Source organism: Epinephelus moara, chromosome 11 (genome assembly GCF_006386435.1).
Source record: "Epinephelus moara isolate mb chromosome 11, YSFRI_EMoa_1.0, whole genome shotgun sequence".
In the NCBI taxonomy this organism is placed as follows: domain Eukaryota; kingdom Metazoa; phylum Chordata; class Actinopteri; order Perciformes; family Serranidae; genus Epinephelus; species Epinephelus moara.
The window spans coordinates 29,904,680-29,924,109 of record NC_065516.1 but is presented as its reverse complement, the minus strand read 5'-3'; the positions used below and the strand labels follow the sequence as shown (position 1 = coordinate 29,924,109).

At 43.6% G+C, this 19,430-nt stretch overlaps 2 protein-coding genes across 2 annotated transcripts; one reads left to right on the top strand and one right to left on the bottom strand.

The window, feature by feature from the left end:
- Positions 1 to 463: 463 nt before the first annotated feature.
- On the top strand, positions 464 to 6,158 carry LOC126397672 (cytochrome P450 2F2-like). Its single transcript, XM_050056597.1, has 11 exons — positions 464 to 707; positions 1,674 to 1,833; positions 1,953 to 2,105; positions 2,185 to 2,345; positions 3,490 to 3,558; positions 3,635 to 3,739; positions 3,820 to 3,955; positions 4,053 to 4,138; positions 4,278 to 4,379; positions 4,768 to 4,909; positions 4,987 to 6,158. The coding sequence occupies exons 1-11, from the start codon at positions 546 to 548 to the stop codon at positions 5,172 to 5,174; spliced, it is 1,464 nt and encodes a 487-aa protein (XP_049912554.1). The 5' UTR covers positions 464 to 545; the 3' UTR covers positions 5,175 to 6,158.
- Positions 6,159 to 11,453: 5,295 nt separating this feature from the next.
- On the bottom strand, positions 11,454 to 14,190 carry fzd8a (frizzled class receptor 8a). Its single transcript, XM_050056594.1, has one exon. The coding sequence runs from the start codon at positions 13,762 to 13,764 to the stop codon at positions 12,019 to 12,021; it is 1,746 nt and encodes a 581-aa protein (XP_049912551.1). The 5' UTR covers positions 13,765 to 14,190; the 3' UTR covers positions 11,454 to 12,018.
- Between the last annotated feature and the right edge of the window lie 5,240 nt (positions 14,191 to 19,430).

Genomic DNA, 19,430 nt, shown 5'->3' with positions numbered 1-19,430 from the left:
AATTTCTTTAAGAATAAGCACAATTTAAGTCTTATTTGAGTAATTTTCTGGCAGACAATTATTAATTTAATTTAATTTAATTTAATTTAATTTAATTTATATTTTTCTGTTAATGCCCTGTTTATTTTGCAGTGGTCAACGTCCGCCCTTAGCAACCATAGCAACAGTGAAAATTCATATGTTGTTATGTTTTCCAGGCCCTGAGCACGTTGCTTCATGTAACCAGGAATGCAGAGAAACGTAGCGTGCCTGCTGTCACAGGTGTGTCCCATGCTGCTGATCATGATCATGCTGCCTGACAGAAAACACAGCAGCAGCAGGGAGGCCAGGTGGAACATAGGGGCTGTCACAATGCACATACAGTAGTTGAATAAGCAAAGCGAAGCCTGTCAGAACCTGCTCTGTTGTGTCTTTCCACGTGTCTTAACAATGTAGAATAGGCTTACATTTAGACAGCCCTCAGGAGGCAGGGCTGAGATTTGAGCAACTCCTTTTAAAGCCAGTCATACAGCTAGTCTCTTTAAATCAGCCTAATCCGTTCCACCATGTTTGTGTCTTTCATTCTGCTATGGATCTGTGTGATTTTCTTCATTCTCTGTCTGAAATGCCAGAGACCAAAGAACTTTCCTCCAGGGCCTGCTCCATTGCCGATACTCGGGAACCTGTTGAGCCTCAGCCTGGACAACCCCATCAGGGATTTTGAGAGGGTAAGACAAACACAGACATGGGACTCTTACATTGCCTTTGAGTGTTAAGGTGCTGATCAGCAGCAGCATAACCACACTCATTCACATGCACACTAAGGGACTGTTCTTTATTGGTCAGAGGAGGAGGGTGGCTGTGGTGTGACTTGATTTTTCTTTTCTATTTTGACTCTCCCCGAAGCTACAAATATTTTTCCTTGAGCCTTGCAAGACTAGCGGAAAATGCGTGACCCTCTCACCATCTTGAATGAGATTGTTTTGTTGGTGCAAACAATTTATGTTGACCAAATTTTAAATGATGAGTAGAATAAAATGATTTAGATGAAATATCACTGTTTTAAGGTCATGTTTGGTTGTTATTTTTTCCTGACAAAAACATTTGTTGCACATGATGTGTCAGGATATTTCAAAATCCACCAATACTTTCTGTTTCCCCCGGGCAGGCTTGGAAGTCATGTCTTCTTTAAAAATCTGCTGTAAAATAAACACAAAATACAACCATTTAAATGTGTATGCCCCTCCCCTAAGCCAAAATAAAAAACACCAGTCCCTCCCTATTGCTTTGACATGCCTCCCTCTATTTGTACCACCCCTCCTCCCTCATAAATAACAAACAGTCCCTAAGCATTAAGTGTGAGTAAGTAGCTCCATGGCAGAGTGGCTTTTAGCATGTTGCGTTAGCTAATTAAACTGTGCAGATTACGCATTGCCTCAAGGCTACAAGTGACACTGATTGACAATAATTGCTGGTTATTAATTCATCTAGATGTTTGCAGGTATTTTATTTCTATGGGCAAAGTTTGCTCAGCAGTGATAGGCTAATGTTTTAATGTAACTTAATTTACTCCTCTTTGCACAGCTGATTGGCTTTAAACTATATTTGAGCAGTCACTCTAGAATATTTGAATAGGTTAGACATGTCAATACTCTTAGTAGAGTGCATTTTAAGATCTTCTTTCTGTGCTCTAGCTGAGGAAGTGCTATGGAAACGTCTACAGTATCTTCCTGGGACCCAAACCGGCCGTCATCATCAATGGGGTTCAGGCCATGAAGGAGGCGATGATGACCAAAGCTGCTGATTTTGCAGGACGACCCCAGGACATATTTGTCAGTGACCTCACACAGAGTGGTAAGACAGAGATGAGGCGTCAGAGTGTATGTGACTAAACATCACCTAAAGTAAAATAAAAAACACCCTTGTTTAATTCAGCACACTCATGGGTTAAGCAAAAGCCTCACCTGTTGTAGGAATGGTTCTGGCGGACTACGGTCCCAGTTGGAAGGAGCATCGCCGCTTTGCTCTGATAACCTTGAGGAACTTTGGTCTGGGGAAACAATCGATGGAGCAGAGGATTCTGGGAGAGATGCATTACACAGTGGACACACTGGAAAGGAGCATTGGTATGCCATCTGTGGGGGCACTCACTGTGACCTTTAATACAGCGTTAACAACGTAACGTCATTCTCACATCTGCCACAGGTACAACGATGAGTCCTCAGGTTATGTTCCATAACGCAGCCTCCAACATCATCTGCCAGGTTCTGTTTGGTACGCGGTATGACTACGACGACAGCTTCATCAAAGTGGTCGTTCAGTGCTTTAAAGAAAACTCTAAGATAGCTAATGGACCCTGGGCTATGGTGAGTCACAGCATGTTTGTAAGGTAACAACTTTAGCTCGGACATCTTGCTTCTGAGAGTGGTAGAGATCGAAATGAAGGAATTAATACAGATAAAAAAATTAAAAAAGAAAAAGAGATGCATGTTAATGACAGGGATGCAGGGATTACTTTTTTTTTTTGTAGGCCAGTCCGGAAGTTAGCATCGCTCTGGTTCCCTTGACAAAAAGCCAGTGGAATTTCTCCTCTGCATTTTGGATTATCGCAGAACATTATGTAATTAAATGTTGCGAGCAAAAGTTTATGATATTTACAGGTTTTCTTTAAGATTACCTTCACAGACAAATACTAATATGAATTAACAAGCAGGTATTTACTGACGTATTTTATGTTGTAGAAAAAAACGTGAACCGTATTTGAGGCATGTAACCAAAACCCCATCAAAAAATTCTTTGAGACAAGAGAACCAAAAGAGCAGAAATGCTGATTAATTTCCAGGTTTTAAGACTCATTGCTGGAGCAGTCTATCGAGCTTCTGTAAAATGTGCCGACTCTTTCTTGTATTGATACGAGGATACATCAGATCTTATCTGTTGGGAGATGAAAGTCATAAAGCCTCGAATCACATTCCCTTCTTTAGTTTATCACAGTTTTTCATTTCCAGTGTTTATAAACAGCCTTTTATTTCACTGTAGCTGTGCAGTTAAATGTTAGCTGAATGCTAGCTACATTAAGTAGTAAGAAATTGGGTTCCCGGGCTTTTTTATGCCAAGGGCACTCAAGTAGATATTCAAGCTTTTAACTTAAGTCCGTGATTTTCTGTTTTCACACAGCCAAGTTACCCAGATAGTTTCCTGCTTAGTTTTAGCTACTGTTGGCTAACTACGTTACGTAGACTAGTCAGGAAGTGACCCTCCTGTATTCCTTATAATCATTTGAATAGGAATGGACAAGCCTGCCTAATGCTATTCCACAAGAATAACAGTGTTTAAACTGACATTAAAACTTTCCCAAAGGAAAAACTGTTAATTTAAAAAAAAAAGCATGGCACATCACCTCTTTGACGTGCACAGAAGTGATCTGCAGCCAAGGTTAAACATCTCACCTCTTTCCTTTCCACTGTTAAACTGAATGCACCTTCACAAAAAGTTTCTCTCTCCTCACAGCTGTATGACTCCGTTCCAATGATCCGAAACCTGCCGCTGCCCTTCAAGAAGGCGTTTAAGAACATTAAGGTGGGCCTGGAGCACTTCATGTTATCCTTATTTATATTCCCACTCTTTACATCCTGTGTCTTTTCACCAAACTCAGACCTGTAAGAAACTTGTAACTCGTCTGCTGACTGAGCACAAAGACACCAGGGTCCCTGGGCAGCCACGAGACTTTCTTGACTGCTATCTGGACGAACTGGATAAGGTGTGTGTCATGCAAATAAAGTATATTTAAATGAGAGATAAGGAAAGATAAAATCCAAACAATCCCTCTTCTTCTTCCAGAGAGGAGATGGCTCCTCTTTCTGTGAGGATCGACTCCTCATGTTCATTTTGGATCTTCACTTCGCTGGGACTGACACCACGTCCAACACCCTGCTCACCGGCTTCCTCTACCTCATGGCCTACCCACATATACAAGGTACATGTAACTACTGTGCTTTTAATCCATCATTCTGGCATCTGTAGTCTTCTCTTATCTCATTTCTTGCTCTGTTTCCTGTGTCTCTTTCTATCAGAGCGATGTCAGCAGGAGATAGACCAAGTGCTGGAAGAGAAAGATCATGCCAGTTATGACGACAGACACAACATGCCCTACATGCAGGTACATCATCAGACAGATTTCTGTGTGTTGTCTTGTTTCAATATTTCATGTGCAGACGTTCATTTGCATGTTTGGCAGCAGAGTACACGAGTAGTTTGATAAAGCAAAAGAACATGTTGTCTCATTTCTTTTCCTCCAGGCTGTGATCCATGAAGTCCAAAGGGTTGCCAACACCGTCCCTCTCAGTGTCTACCACTGCACAACAAGTGACACAGAGCTCATGGGATATTTCTTACCCAGGGTGAGACTGATGATGGTTTCTGTGCATCATTTTACAGCCTCCAGGAGATGCCTTCGATTGCTGATGTGCAATGTTGCAAACAAACCTAGACTGAAAGCAGACTGATTAATGTTTTAAATTAATTTGCAAGCAAAAACACCCACTGTCCTCTCTGGTTCCAGCGTGTCCAGTGTGAGGATATACTGCTTTTCTCTATTTGATATCACTGTAAACTAACTACTTGGGTTTGGAGATTTCAGCATATTGACCCAAGGAAACTCACTGAACATCTGACCTCAGGAAAAACATTACTAAGAACATAAAACCCTTTGAAAGGTCTTCATGAGTCATATTAAGAGGATATTGAGCCAGGAACGTGGGAATATATCTGCCTCCTTTTCCTCCTCAGGGTACACTGATCATCCAAAACCTGAACTCGGTGCTGAACGAGGAGGAACAGTGGAAATTCCCTCATGAATTCAACCCTGAAAACTTCCTGAATGACCAGGGAGAGTTTGTGAAGCCAGAGGCGTTTATGCCTTTCTCTGCAGGTATGAGAGACACCATCTGTCATCTTCTTTTCCAAGAAATGTATGTGACTTACTGATTAAAACGTGCAATGTCTCAGGTCCTCGTATGTGTCTTGGTGAGGGTCTGGCTCGCATGGAGCTCTTCCTCATCATGGTGACTCTGCTGAGGAAGTTCAAGTTCGTCTGGCCCGAGGACGCAGGGCAGCCAGACCTCAGCCCCGTCTACGGCGTCACTCTGTCTCCTCAACCTTACCGCATGAAGGTCCAGCTCAGGGCCATGCAGTAGACAACACTGAGGACACAATGAGGATTGATTCGTGGAAACAAGAGGCCTGGAACAATACACCAAATACAGTAAAAAATTACATTTTCGTAAATTCACCTTAAATGGACAAAATATAAAAATGTTTTGCCTGTTTCTTGACATAATAAAATTACATGACATTGTCCATTTGGAGAGCAAAGACAACATCAAGTGATTGGCTCCCTCAAGTGGACAAAAATGTGTACTGCATTTAATAAACTTTTATTTCTGAACATGAGCAATAGGGCACAGGCTGCTTCAAGAGGGAAAATATTAATGTCATTGTTACATGAGCCACTTTGTCTTATATAATGTGTTGGAGAAATGTATTTTATATACCGTATATTATCATGAAATTGAAAGCCTTGTCCTTGTCGTGTGTGTGCGTGTGTGTGTACACAAAATTTCATATTAGTAGAATTTAAAATTGTATTTTCTTTTTTCAGTGAGGTGACCTATTGAGACTGCTAGGAAGTAACGAACTGACTAACTACAACAATAATAAGCTTTATTTATATAGCACTTTTCATACAAGAAATGTAACACAAAGTGCTTTACAATAAGGGCAGTTTAAAATCAAGTGAGATTTTAAAAGAGTTGCAGCAGTGTGAAGAGTAAAAATAAAGAGTTTCAGACCTGTATCGGGACGTCAGAGCTGGTTAAAGGCTACTTTTAAAGATATTCAGCGAGCAGCTTCCCTGATGTACAGGTAGTGTGTTCCATAGCTTTGGGGCGTCACTGACAAAGGCTGCATCCCCGATCTTCTTCCGGCTGTTGTTGGGAACCTTCAATAAAGCAGCAGCAGATAATTGCAGTGTTCTTGTTCTAATGAACATTGTTATAACTGAACACAGATGCTTCCAATAAAAATATAAAATGCAAAAAATTTTTATTTCACTTACGAAGTGTCGGAGTAGTGAACCACATGTCAATGAATTGGCATAATTATTTGAGTAGTTTAATTATTTTACTGTCAAATTTCTGTAGTTTACGACTACTAATTGTAAAAGGAAGTTAATGATTTTTCAAATTGTTATTTTATTTCATTCTATTTTGATTGCTTCCCCACTGTGACTGAACCCTGCCCACTCTCAGGGCAGCTCCAGGAAGTTTGATTATCAGCTCACTGGTGAAAAATATTTGGCTTCAGTTTCTAATGGTTTGAATCTGAATTTGTGTCTTTGAACAGAAAATCTCACACACTGCTCTTACTCAGCTTCACCATTAATCAGCAACACTAACCATTCGGTCCTCCTGGACCTTCATCAAGAGAGTTCAACACCATTATTTAACATTAATCTTAAATAGAAACTGCTCCATCCATTTAACAAGTGTGCACAGGTGTGCGGGAATTTGGGATCTCAAAAGTCCAATTCATAATACACGGCATAAGAGTGCACACTGTTCAACATTTTGAATGATTTATGAAAGCTGCAAGGCCGATGTGTTCATTCATTAGATCAACATTTTATGTAAATAATCGTGTAAATACATTTTATTGTGAAAGGAGCCTGAGGTTTTTTCTTGTTCCCTGGTTCGTTTGCGGGGTATGTGACACATGGTGCACAGGCTGTTGTCAATCATTGAGAGACACACCCACAGCTGATTAATTCGCTCACACCTGTGCACACCTGTGAAAGGGGTGGAGCAGTTTCTATATAAGCTCAGTGTTGGAAATAAAGGTGTTGGACACTCTTGACGAAGGTGCAGGAGGACTGAACTGTTGCGTTCTGTTGTTGTGCTGCTGTTTGTTTATTATCAGCACGGTGACATCACACCCATTTACGATGCTGAGTGCGGGCATGTTTGTTGGACTAAGATCCCCACCCTCTGCCCCCCCTGATGTGACCGTACCCACAGTGAATCTGGCAAAACACTCAGCGCTTCAGATGAAAGAAGTTTTTCCTTTTGTGTACATGTCAGTCAGTCAGTGAAGGACTGAGGGAACACAGTGTTCTGCCGCTGTGTGTGTGTGTGTGTGTGTGTGTGTGTGGAGGTGGGTGGTGGTGGGGTCCTTGGATTGGATGAGGCAGCAGGGGTGCACTGTAAGGACTACTAAACCACAGAGGCATTGTTGCTGTGCCAACAGGGGAGCCGGCCATTTATGCTGATATCTTTGTCAGGGCTCGGTCATAGCGCTGAAGTGAAGCAAAGACTTCAGCATGTTATTTTAGTTTGACCTCAGCTATCTTCCTACATTTTTATACGTGCAAACCAAACTGCAACAGCTTCAATGACAGCCGAGTCCCTCAGAAACTATAACCGTGAAGCCCGAGCGTCAAGGCCCTCTATTTTCCAACATCTGCCGTCTCAAATGGCCAGCTGGGAATAATGTGCCTGAGCTGCAGGTCAGGAGCTTCAACATTAATCTAAACGGGTCACAGGAACCCGAGGTCACCGCTATGCTTTATGCACGGAAGAATACACTCATGGAAACTCTGGGGTTTTAGTGCTGATGCTCATCTTCCTCTGGCGAATGTGGAAAATAAAGAGAATAATAGTAACTGGTATATTTAGGAAATTAATGTAGGTGCTTTAGACTTCAATTTTTTGGCACATTTGATTCTTTATCATTGTTAACTCATGTTTTTTAACTTTAACTAAACACAGTCAGCTGTCTGTTGTAATCTTTAATTAAAACAACATCTAATGCACATCACAAGATGCCTCCACAGCTGCAGCATCGCCTCTCGTGCATTAAGAGATAAAAAACAACAACCTTCTCCCAGATGCATCACAAGGATCAATAGTATTAAAAAGCATGAGCTGCCGATCATCCCTCTCCTCTGTGTCTGCCTCCCATCAAACGCCGCCATCAATATTTGATGGGCAACAATGTGCGAACGTTCCTCCCAACCCCACAAATCAGGCTGTAACATCTGTATACAGAGAGAAGACAATTCAATCAGCTGCACGGACGATCAACTCCTGGATTCATGCGCTGATTTGTTTACCTTGCTTACACCTCTGCACCAGTTGTTAAGGGTCAAGGGTGGCGGTGAAGAACAAGCCCTGACAAGATCAGACGAGCGGCTGTAAAATGCTCCCTTGTAAAGTCAGACTTGACCCTGCACTATTACCAGTTAATACCCAGCAATTCTGAGAGCCCTGCCCTGTCTGTGTGAAGCCTCTCCTAATGGCACTCTCATACTTTCTCCTGTAAACTGCACTGAGTCGGCCGGTGACCCCTGTGGTGACCCCTGCTGAGGAAACAGGCCATTACCTGTTAATTACAATGTGTGCAGAACAGCCAAGCCAGGACACGCTGCTTTAAAGGCCTGGACAGTTGGTTTGTGGAGCCAGGTAGTCCAAGATGGGTCAGGGCAATGTGTTCAGCAGTAAACATTAATTTTAAAATGTCTAATAAATGCTCTCAGGAGCGGCCTAAACTCTGGCTTGTGTGTCATAAAGTTGACGTTAAGAGCAGGACGTTAGTGAGGTTAACGTGGGATTCTTCAGGGACGCAGAAGTTTTGATTGACAAGGACTACACATCAGTTTTCAATTTGGAAATCCAATTTGGGATGCTATTCATAAAAAATAATACACTTGTGATTTTAAGTGATACTCATCTGTCAGGGCTCTATTGTTATTTCCTTCTGTGGAGTTTAATTGATTCTGTTTTGAATCTCTGCAGGTTATTTTTCCGATTAAAAATGTGTCTCACAACTTCCCACAACTGTAGTTGACGATTTTCAAATGTCTGGTTTCACATCTGAGAAGCTGAAACAGGGGAAAGTTTGTCATGTTTTCACTGTTTTTGCTTGACGATTATCAAACTAACTGATGATTATTTTCCTACTGACTGACAAATCAATTAATCACCAAATCATATCAGCTGTAAAAACCATACATTTCCACTGACAGGCAATTTTATGTGTAGATCTGATTGTTTTCATGCTGAATCCATCATGTCATAAACCTTTTCACGTCATGTGCCGATATTTTGCTTGTATATAAAATTCTTCCTGGCCTTCATGGCGCCCGCTGAACTTAATTAATTCATTAAACAAAATCATCTACCAGATGTCATCCAGGGGGGATTGTAAAATACCACAGATAAAGAGCAGTTTTGGACAGTCAGACTTTTCCAGTCGACGTTCATAATGTAACAGTGCTTATGTCTTGTTTTTGCTTTGTGCTTTTGTCTATGGTTACGTGCTTGCTCTGTGCTCATGTGCCCCTCTACAGACATGCCATCAGTCCACTTTTATCTGTGCGTCTTTATGTCATTAAAACGTCTTTTTCTTATTTACACACGTACCATCAACCTGACAGGGACTGCAGATGAAAATAAGCCTGTGTGGCTAAATCTGGCACATTTACGTGGCTCATTTGATCACGTTAATTAATGTGCACTGTCCCTTTCTAAATAAAATAGACATGATCATAAACATATATAAGAGCTTAAGAGTATTGGAGTTTCAGTTTATCATTATACACTGATGGAAAGTGTGTAGCTGAAACCACGCACTTAAAGTTGCTTGACAGCTGTGGGTAAACACTGCACTGTCCCTCTTTTTCTTCACTTTGAAATGTATTAAAAGTGGTAAACTAACATATAAAATAAATGTTACGAAGGCTAGATCACTGATGACTGTTATAGTTCTTGTAAAGTGTTAATATTTCATAAACAATGTCAGGAAAAGTCAGTTTATGGCTTAAAAATATCAGAAAAACAGTCATAATTTGTGCACTTCTACTGTCTGGCTTCAATCATATGCTTGCTCCCTAAAACGGCACTCACTAACCAAAACTTTGAGAATGCCTGTGCCAAGATTTTGCTCTCAAAATGCTCTAAAAATGGTCCGTTTAGGTGTTCAAATTTTCCCAGAGAGATAGAAATGATCCATGATCCCACCCCTGGTGCCAAACAAACCTCTCTCATATTAAAAGCAAAATTACATCACACTTGTTTGGAGACGTGTGGAGGTGTACAGCTCTGCTTCGACCACTAGGTGGGGCTGCACATTAATGTCACAGCAGAGGGGCTGGCAGTGAGAGCTGGAGCTGCACACTGACTGAGGTTTCTGAGGTAAACACCAGAAAAGCAAGCTACAAGACTGAAAGCAACCGTAACTATTTGATGGAAATATAACAGCGAAGGATTTAGAGCATGAACTTGTGTGATAGAGCGATTCAAAGTTTACGTTCTTATGAAGACTTACACTTCTAAACTTGATATTTAGTAAGTTTATACACACACTTTAACTACTGATGAGCTTTGTGGAGGCAAAGAAAAAGAAGAAGCCGCTCTTCTGATCTTAAGAAAAGCACATTTTTGTTGTGACTTCCATCTTCATTGCCTGGTGTCTTCACTGACAGCACTGATGCAAGATTTATATGGCTGATTTACACTCCCAACAGATGCACGTCTGCACTCCACTGAAAAGAAGCTTTGGGGGTTTACATCTACAGTCTGAGTGTGAAGGAAATAAAGCAGGAACAAAGCAGTCACTACAAAACCCACTGTCACCATTGACCACCAAATCAAAGGCATTTCTACGCTGGGTTACAGTGTATCATCTTATGCCAGCGCATTGGGTTAATTGGGACCAAACCAGATACATTTGTGGCAAAAAATGCCTCGATTAGGGGGCCCTAAGATGTGAGATCATGTGAACAGACCACCTGTGGGGCTTTCATTGCTATTTCAATATCATTCATGTCAAGGCCCCTGCACTCGCTGACACAGCTTGAGCCGAGGGAGAAGATGTTTCAATTGAGGCTCTGCGAAAAAACCAAACACAAGACGCAGGGGCTCTGGCAGGTTTCAGCTCTGACAAACCCAGAAAGGCGAGGGGTTCCAAAATGCTCTTTCAATTGTAGGACGTCCATCAAAGCATCCAAATGGGGACGTTTAGGGGGAACCTTGGCACATCAGACAGACACTCCTAATACACACCACCTTTATTCTAGCCTGTTAAAAAAGAAAGATCAAAGTTTCTGCAGATGAAAAGGGTCTGTTCCCTGCATTTATACCCCCATTCACCCACTCCCTCTTTTACTAAATTAAGAAAGCGGGCTTCGGCAGGCATGTGAAGAGGACTTCAACAATTATGGAGATGCTCCAACTCAACCCCTGCCTCTAATTACTGGTCTCTGATGGTTAAAAAGGGCTTCCTTTTTAGCCGGGGCTCTCGAAAAGCTGCTATTGCTGCTGCCATCCTCAACACGGTGACCACAAGGAACCACAAAATATGCCTGAAGAACAGCCTCCCTTTTTCTTTTTCCTCGGCATGGGAACACACTGCAACAGATGTTTGAGATTTATCAAATGTTTTATTGTCAAAATAAAGGTCATATTTGCTTTTTTTCTCACAAAAAGAGACATCTACACTTTGTACAAATTTACAATAGCTTATAAAGTTTTCTTTTATACACAAATGTACAGGACTTTACATAACTTTTATATAAATACATTTGAAAATTACAAAAAAATGAACGACCCGTAAAATACTTGGGCACTATTAAGGCTTAATTTAAACCATCTTTGATGTGACTGAATTATACAATGTTGTCTGGCACTGTGTAGATAAAATGTCAATAAAAAACCCAAATGCTCTTTGTATGAAGCTACGTAGGAACAAAACTGTCTCTGTAATGCCCAGTTTGCGTAAAAAGCCTCAGTCTGCTCCTCTAATACATATAAACAGGGAGGAATTAACCTGTGTGAATGCCAGAGGTGTGTGGATGTTTAAGGAGGGGGTGGGGGGGGGGGCACCTCAGCAGCAGTTCATTACTATGCAAATTGCTTAAGACAGGGAGTGATGGGTTATCTCCCAAACAATTAGCAGTCCTCATAAGCTGCTTTTTCCCCCCTTCATTCAAACCTGGGACAATGGCATCTGCTTGGGGCAAGACACGGAGCTGGCCGTGCCTGACCTCCACGTTAGTCCGGTGCTCACGTCGCTGTACATGGAGCCGCTGGTGCCTTTACTGCCCCAGCAGCACCTGGTGCAAAAAGTCCTCCAGGAGTCCAAAGTTTTCCCAGACCAGATCCACACTCCGGACGTGATGCCCACCAGAAGGCACATAAAGTACTTCAACATAAAAACTGCATAGTCCGGACTCCTGCGGTCCCTCTCTAATAAACAGTTGGAGCAGTTGTGTGTGATCTCCCAGCTCTGCCTGTTGTGCTGCTCATAAAAGTAACAGGCGACTATGATGGTGGCTGGCACCGTGTACAGCACCGTGAAGATGCCTATTCTGATCATCAGCTTCTCCAGTTTGTCAGTTTTGGTGCCACCTTGTTTGATGACGCTGCGGATCCTGAACAGAGACACAAATCCAGCCAGGAGGAACATAGTGCCTATGAATAAATAAATCACCAAAGGGGCTAAAACGAAGCCCCGCAAGTTGTCCAGGTTCTGGTTCCCCACGTAGCAGATGCCAGCCACAGAGTCCCCGTCCACGGAGCTCAGCGCCAGCACCGCGATGGACTTCATGCTGGGGATGAGCCAAGCTGCCAGGTGGAAGTACTGGGAGTAACTGGCGATCGCCTCGTTGCCCCACTTCATCCCGGCTGCGAGGAACCACGTCAGGGACAGTATGACCCACCAGATGGAGCTGGCCATGCCGAAAAAGTAAATAAGGAGGAAGACCACGGTGCACAGCGCGGGGCCGGTGGTCTCATAGTGGATGTGCTCCAGGTCGAACTCCCGGTTACACGCCACTTTCTCGTGTCCGGCGATCAGTCTGACAATGTAGCCCACTGACACGAACATGTAACACGCAGAGAGGAAGATGATGGGTCTCTCTGGGTACTTGAAGCGCTCCATGTCGATGAGGAAAGTGGCGACGGTGGCAAAAGTTGACACGAAGCACAACACGGACCAAAGTCCTATCCAAAAGGCGGTGAACGCTCGCTCGTCGTGCGTAAAATACGGGTTGTGGCACGGCATGGCGCAGTTGGTGATCTGACCCGTTTTGACACGGTTGTAGAGCGGGTGACGGTCCGTGTTCACCGGCACCATGGGCTCCAAACACTTGCACCCCGGCTCACATGGCGCGGAGGGCGGCTTGTATTTCCCAGGCGCGCCGGGTCGACTCGGCTTATTTTTAGGCGGATTGTAACCCTTACCGGGATGGTTGGTGGGTTTAGACAGGACAGGGGACACTGTGGTGGAGTCGGTTCTGTTGTAGTCCATACACAGAGTGTCGGGGTTGCCTTGCACCGGCAGCAGGTCACACTTCATCCTGTCCGGCCAGGGGAAGCCGTACTGCCTCATGAGAGGCGCACAGCCGGCCCGAGCTCTCTCACACACGCTCCGGCACGGCGGGAGAGGTTTCTTATAGTCCTCCAGGCAGATCGGTGTGTACATGCTGCACAGGAAGAACTTCAGGTCCGGTGAACACTGGATCTCCACGAGAGGCCAGAACTGGTGCACCTCCAGTCCAGCCTCGTCCTGCGTGTCGTGGTTAAACTGGTTAGGCATGTAGGTGTAGTTGTAGCCGATGCCTTTGCACAGGGGCACGGCTATCTCCTGGCAGGTGATCTCCTTGGCTGTGGTGCAGCTGGATCGGGGAAGGAGAGCGAGTGAGAGGAGCAGGTAAATCCCAAACAGGTCCATCCCTCCGGCGCGTCGTGTCCCCCCTCTTCAGCTCTGGTACCAACAGCGATAAATCCTCTCAGCTGCCGTGTGCTTTCGCCTCTGCTCCGGTTAGATGTTGCGCAGCGAGCCCATCTCGCTTCTCTCGGGATCTTGCACAGAGTTGCAAGCAATGTGCAAGCCGTGTTTACTTTCAGCTGAAGAGGAGGAGGAGGAGGAGAGAAAACAGCCTTCAGGGCGGCGAGCAGCACTCAAGATGGCTGAGAGGAGAATCCACCTTCTTCTGGAGAGCGCTTTCTGTATCCTCACACAGTCTGGGGAGAAACACACAACAAGTGCTGCTGTCCGATCGCTGCAAACGGAAAAATGTGGGCCTTCTTTCTTTCGTCAAAACACAGCGACTACATTCAGTCGGCTCGTCCCACCTTAGACCTGGTTCCCATACAAATCAACGGCTTGGAGACGAAGCGGTGCCAATATATACCAGAGCCTGACAGGCTGCACCCCCACAGCCGCTCCTCCAATCACACAGCAGCAGGGGCGGGGCTTTGTAGAAGTCAATCAAGTTTTTTACCTAACGATGTTTTGTTACATCGCTTATGATCACACTAGTTGTGCCAGTGTGTGTGGCACCGGGATACAGGATGCTCGTGTGGATGAAACGCAGCGATGGCGCATAACTTCACCTCCTGCTGATGATGACCACTAATCAAACACCCACATATTGAGACTAAATAAGCACTTCAACGCACTTTTCTTTCAAAATAACCAATTTTCATAACAGTGCAGATTATAGGCAGCGTGTTTATGGAATATGTCAACCCCACAGCCACGGCTGGGCTAAAATAAACTATAATAACCCTGTAATAAATCCCCCCACAAACCTGATCCAAAAACCAAAACTGTCATTTCAAACATTATAATCAGAGTAATATAAAGCCATTATAAAGACACACACCAGGCGCGCAGCTAGTTGGAATAAAAACCTACACTTTCCAGAATCTGTCTCAGTGACTGAACTTTCTGTTCACCGTCTGGTAACTTCCTTTAACAATCTTTGATAGTGCCACAACAATGGTAACACCAGGCAGAGTGAGGATGCGTCTAGCTCCAGATGATTGTTTCTGTGTGTGTGTGTGTGAGTGTGTGTGTGAGACAGGGAGAGAGAGAGGGGGAACAGTTTGGTAAATTGGCTAATTTGCGCATGATAAGACTACCCAGGGAGCTGTCTGTCCTTGTGAAAAGCTGTTTTATTTTTTAAATGAGGTGCTAATGTTTCGTTTAACGCTTGCATAGAGCTCCGCGGGAGGCGTAATTGCGCGAGGCAAAGACCAAGCAGCACGGCACACTGAGACTGTGGCAGCAGAGCACTCATATCAGTGTTAACATGCTTACACAGGGTGTCTGGGGATCTCGGGACTTATTTGACAGTAATCTCATTGTAGTCATTTTGAAAGTCTGATATTGTCCTATCCACTGTGAGCTGTAGAGAGTGCCTTTATTAAACTTATGGCACTCTTATCTCCTGTGAACATATTCAGACTTTATGGATGTTTGTTTGCTTTTGCAGTGGTGGGAAGCTGGGCATATTGTACTTTTTACTCCACTCTAGGTTTCTAACAACTATATTTACTTTACAGATTCAATTTCACACACAAAAATGATGCTTTGCTACACATTAAACTGCACAAAATTTCAATTCACCTCAACCAGCAACCAAAATAAACGACTTCCTACATGGTAATTAATCAGTAACGGAAACCTAATGATAAAATGTGAATAAAAATATAACTTAGAGGATGTTTTGCTTTATGATTGTTTCTTTTACTTTGGGTGGTGTGTAAGAGGTGGACAGGTCAAACAAACTCCGGGGTTTGACAATACAGTTTGCCTAATCTAGCAACGTATGTCACTTGACATAGCCTATGTGACATATGTCAGGTAACGTTACATTTATCAGTGACAATTGAACTTATTATCGCAGCCAGCTGAAATGTTTCCTGGTTAGAATTCCTTATTTGTTAATTGTTCAGGAGGTTTTAAGTGGCAGCTGAATTATCCACAGATGTCTGTACGTCTCCAAAACCAACCTCGTCTTGCTTTGAAGTCTTCAAAAACCGACGCTTGGGTTGTGGCCTCCAGCGTCAGACACCGACGAAGAAAGCTGTCCCTTCATGATACACAGCCAGTTGCCATTATTGTTAAACATTGTCTGGTGGCATCAATGAAAGTTAAGGCAGCGAAAATCCGAGTTGTGGTGGATTGGTCCAAGAACTACTGTTGGTGTTCAGCTCCTGTAAGACTGTAAAGCCAAACCCTGTTCCTTTTATTCTAAACCCAACCATGTGTGTGTGTTGTTGAAGGAAAAACACATCAATTTGCTGAGTTGTATTGATGTAGTGAGTTTATTTTGAAAGCGACTGTATGTAAACTGTAAATTTTTTTGTATTTTGGGAAAAGACAATGCATGTAACAGGTAGAACTTGACACGGTGTCCCAGAACGTCAACAACCAGTCGCATCTGGACGGGGAAAATCCATGACCAAACGTCAATGTGTGACGAGGTCGGAGTGAGAATGTGTTGGCAAAACAGATGGACCATGTGATTTAAACCGATAAAAACACTGAATAAAGCAGATTCACTTCTCTAGAACCAGTGTTTGGTGTGTCCGTTCTGGGCCACTGTAAAAACATGCTGATGCAACATGGTGATTTTTTGAAGATGAGGACCTGCTTCCTATGTAGATTTAAACAGCTCATCCTGAGGTCACAAACACACAACGATTCTTATTTTCAGGTGATTATAAACTCATGAAAACATACTTTCTGGCAACATATCCCCCTAAATCTTCCACACTAGACCTTTAAGTACAAGTCCATTATTTTTGCAGTGTGGTATTCCTACTTTTATTTAAGTAACACTTCATCCTCTGATGAATATTTATCTAATGCCCCCAACTTATGTTACACAAATACTAAAGTGCTTTCAAACATGAGCAGAACTTGTGACTGTAATAATAACACTCATCACTTTAACTTAGAGGGGAAATTTACAATGAGTTACTGACACTTAATAATCTTTGTCTGTGATGTTTAAAAGTTGTTTTTACACACAATTATTTATATTTTTGTGATTTTTCCTCAAACATCCTGCAACATTATGGCACAAATCAAACTTTTCCGTGGTAGTTTGCAGACAGACAACTGAGAGCAAACACAGCATCACCATTATAATAATATTATCTGGAATATTATTATTATCACAGACTGTTCAAGGATGTGAAATCATGCAGCTTCGGTTAAAATGAGGCATGAGAAGCCAGCCATGTGATCAGCACATCTATTCGTTTCACCACTGAGATGGATGTGATTGAATAGATATTTTGTCCTCTATAATGCACACACTTGCACGCACACAGTTCGTCTGTTTGGAGGCCAATGTGTGGTCATAGAGTGTTAAAGAAAGTATCTTCCTCCCTGTTTCCCATCCAAACATAATGCAACACTGTGTGCAGAGGCTGGAGTTTAAGTATAGTGGTATTGTGTTTGGAGTGGAGCCAGGTCTTTATCATGTGAGGCAGCTTTTTTTTCAGGCCTTCACCCTCCGAACGAAAGAAATAACCCACAGTGAGCTGAGCATCAGGAGAACACAGATTGATTAAGTGACTCGCCGGTGTGAGATAACAAGGAAGGAGCTCTGTTAATGGCTGTTTGCTTTTGATTAGGAAAGAAGAGTTCGGCTCGCCAGTGCCACGGAGTCAAGTGAGTGTATATGTTTGTGCACACGGAGGATGGCGTGATATTCTCTCAATAATAAACCCCAGTGTTTGGGTGAGTGAGAAAGGACACATGATAAAAAGGGAGTTAGGGTAAGGTGGTGGTCACAGTGTGGGAGAGTGATGGAGGGAGGCCAGACGAGGGCAAGGGAGGGCGTCGAGTCTGCTCTGTGCAGAGATAATGATTTACTCTGAGGAAATCCACTCATCTCCTGTTTGCAACGCAGAGCTGCCCGCTGTGAGAAAATATCTCCCCAGACCAAAGCCTTACACAAACCCTCTGTGACCAATGAATAAAATCCAGAATCACATCAAGATCCGAAGTTAATGTGTTCAGTTTAAAGCCCCATTCTGTCCGTCAGAATCAAGTGCTCTCGCTGAAGAAAAGGAAGCCCATCAAGTGTGACTGCCTGCCAGATCCTGGACTTACCTCAGAGATGGTGAGACAGAGATATGCTAATGCAACTTTATCTTGTAAAGGAAAGCTTCGAGGAGATTTAGCCAATCTGCTGGACACAATTCCAAGAGCCTCGGTGGCATTTAGCGGGCTCGCGCTAACCCGGGGCTGCTTGTTAAGACTTCATTAGCTGTGTTTGCTCAGGCCTCTTCTCTCCAAAGAGGTGGAGGAGGGCTCCCCAGGCTCCAGCCTCAGCCGCACTATAGACTCTCCATATGGGGCTTGTTTGCTCACGGCTGGCCTGGTAATCACTTTCAGGTGGAGCTGGAGTAGACGGAGCAAGGCTGAGGGGATTTTGGAAAGAGCCAGAGAGCTGGAAACCTTCCCCTCCAAGCCCCTGCCCCCACCGGCAAGCTCCTTTTCCACCGGGGTACTCCTGAGGTGACAGAGCGTGGAGCGTGTACCCTGTGAATTAGCTCACCTAGGGCCCATTACCTTAACAAACACAGCCAGCCCCTCCAATCAGCCTACTGCTGGGAGGACAGGCAGCCCCTGTAAATCCTTCCTTACAGCCACTGTCCCTCTCTGTGAGAGCAGGGAGGACTTATGTGTTTGTGTGTGTGTGTGTTTGCATGTAAAGTAAGTACTATAAAACTGAGTGAGAGAATTAAGTCTTGTCTTGAATTAGCACAGGGCAGCTTAATGATAGCAAAAGGCAGCTGCCTGGGAAAATTGAACTCCACTACCCAGAGGTCATACAGGACTTGGCATCAGCAACCTACACACCTTACACTCATGTTTATAGCAGTATAAGATGTCTTGTACTAAAGGAGACAAAAGAGATAAGAGACACTGCTGCTAACATACTGACACTTGGTGAGTAGCCTTCGGTGTCACATACTGATGCAGCGGGGCACCCTTTAGCAGCGGTATAAGGTCCCGTTTATACGACAATGATTTCAACTGAAAACGGTAAACTTTAGTTGCGGTTTGGCCGATCGTTTACACGACAGCGGCGTTTTGGGTGCCTGAAAATGCAACATTTTGAAAACGGGTTCCAGAGTGCAATTTTTTGGAAACGGCACCGTCTAAACTTGCAATATGCAGTTCCTCTGAAAATGGAGACTCTTCTCACATGCGCATTACGCTTCCAGTCACTAGGCATGCGCGAGAAAGTCGACCATCACAACAACAATAGTGGACTCCCGAGCTCTGCTTGTGCTGCTCACCCTGTTGAATTTATCAACGCTTCCCCATCATAGTGTAGATTTACTGTAGCAACTCCACCTCTTCGTCCGTCCAAACAAACATGGTTGCCATTTTGATTGTTTATACATCGCCACTCTGTAGAAGGAAGCGTAAGCATCACACCGCCAACTACTGGCCTGGCATGTACACTGCAGCGTTTTTGGTCATTTTTGCGGATCCGTGTGCACGCCGATTGTTATCAAAATGTTGTCGTCGAAACACGGGACTTTTTTCAAAACGAAAATGAGAAATGATTCTGTTTTTCA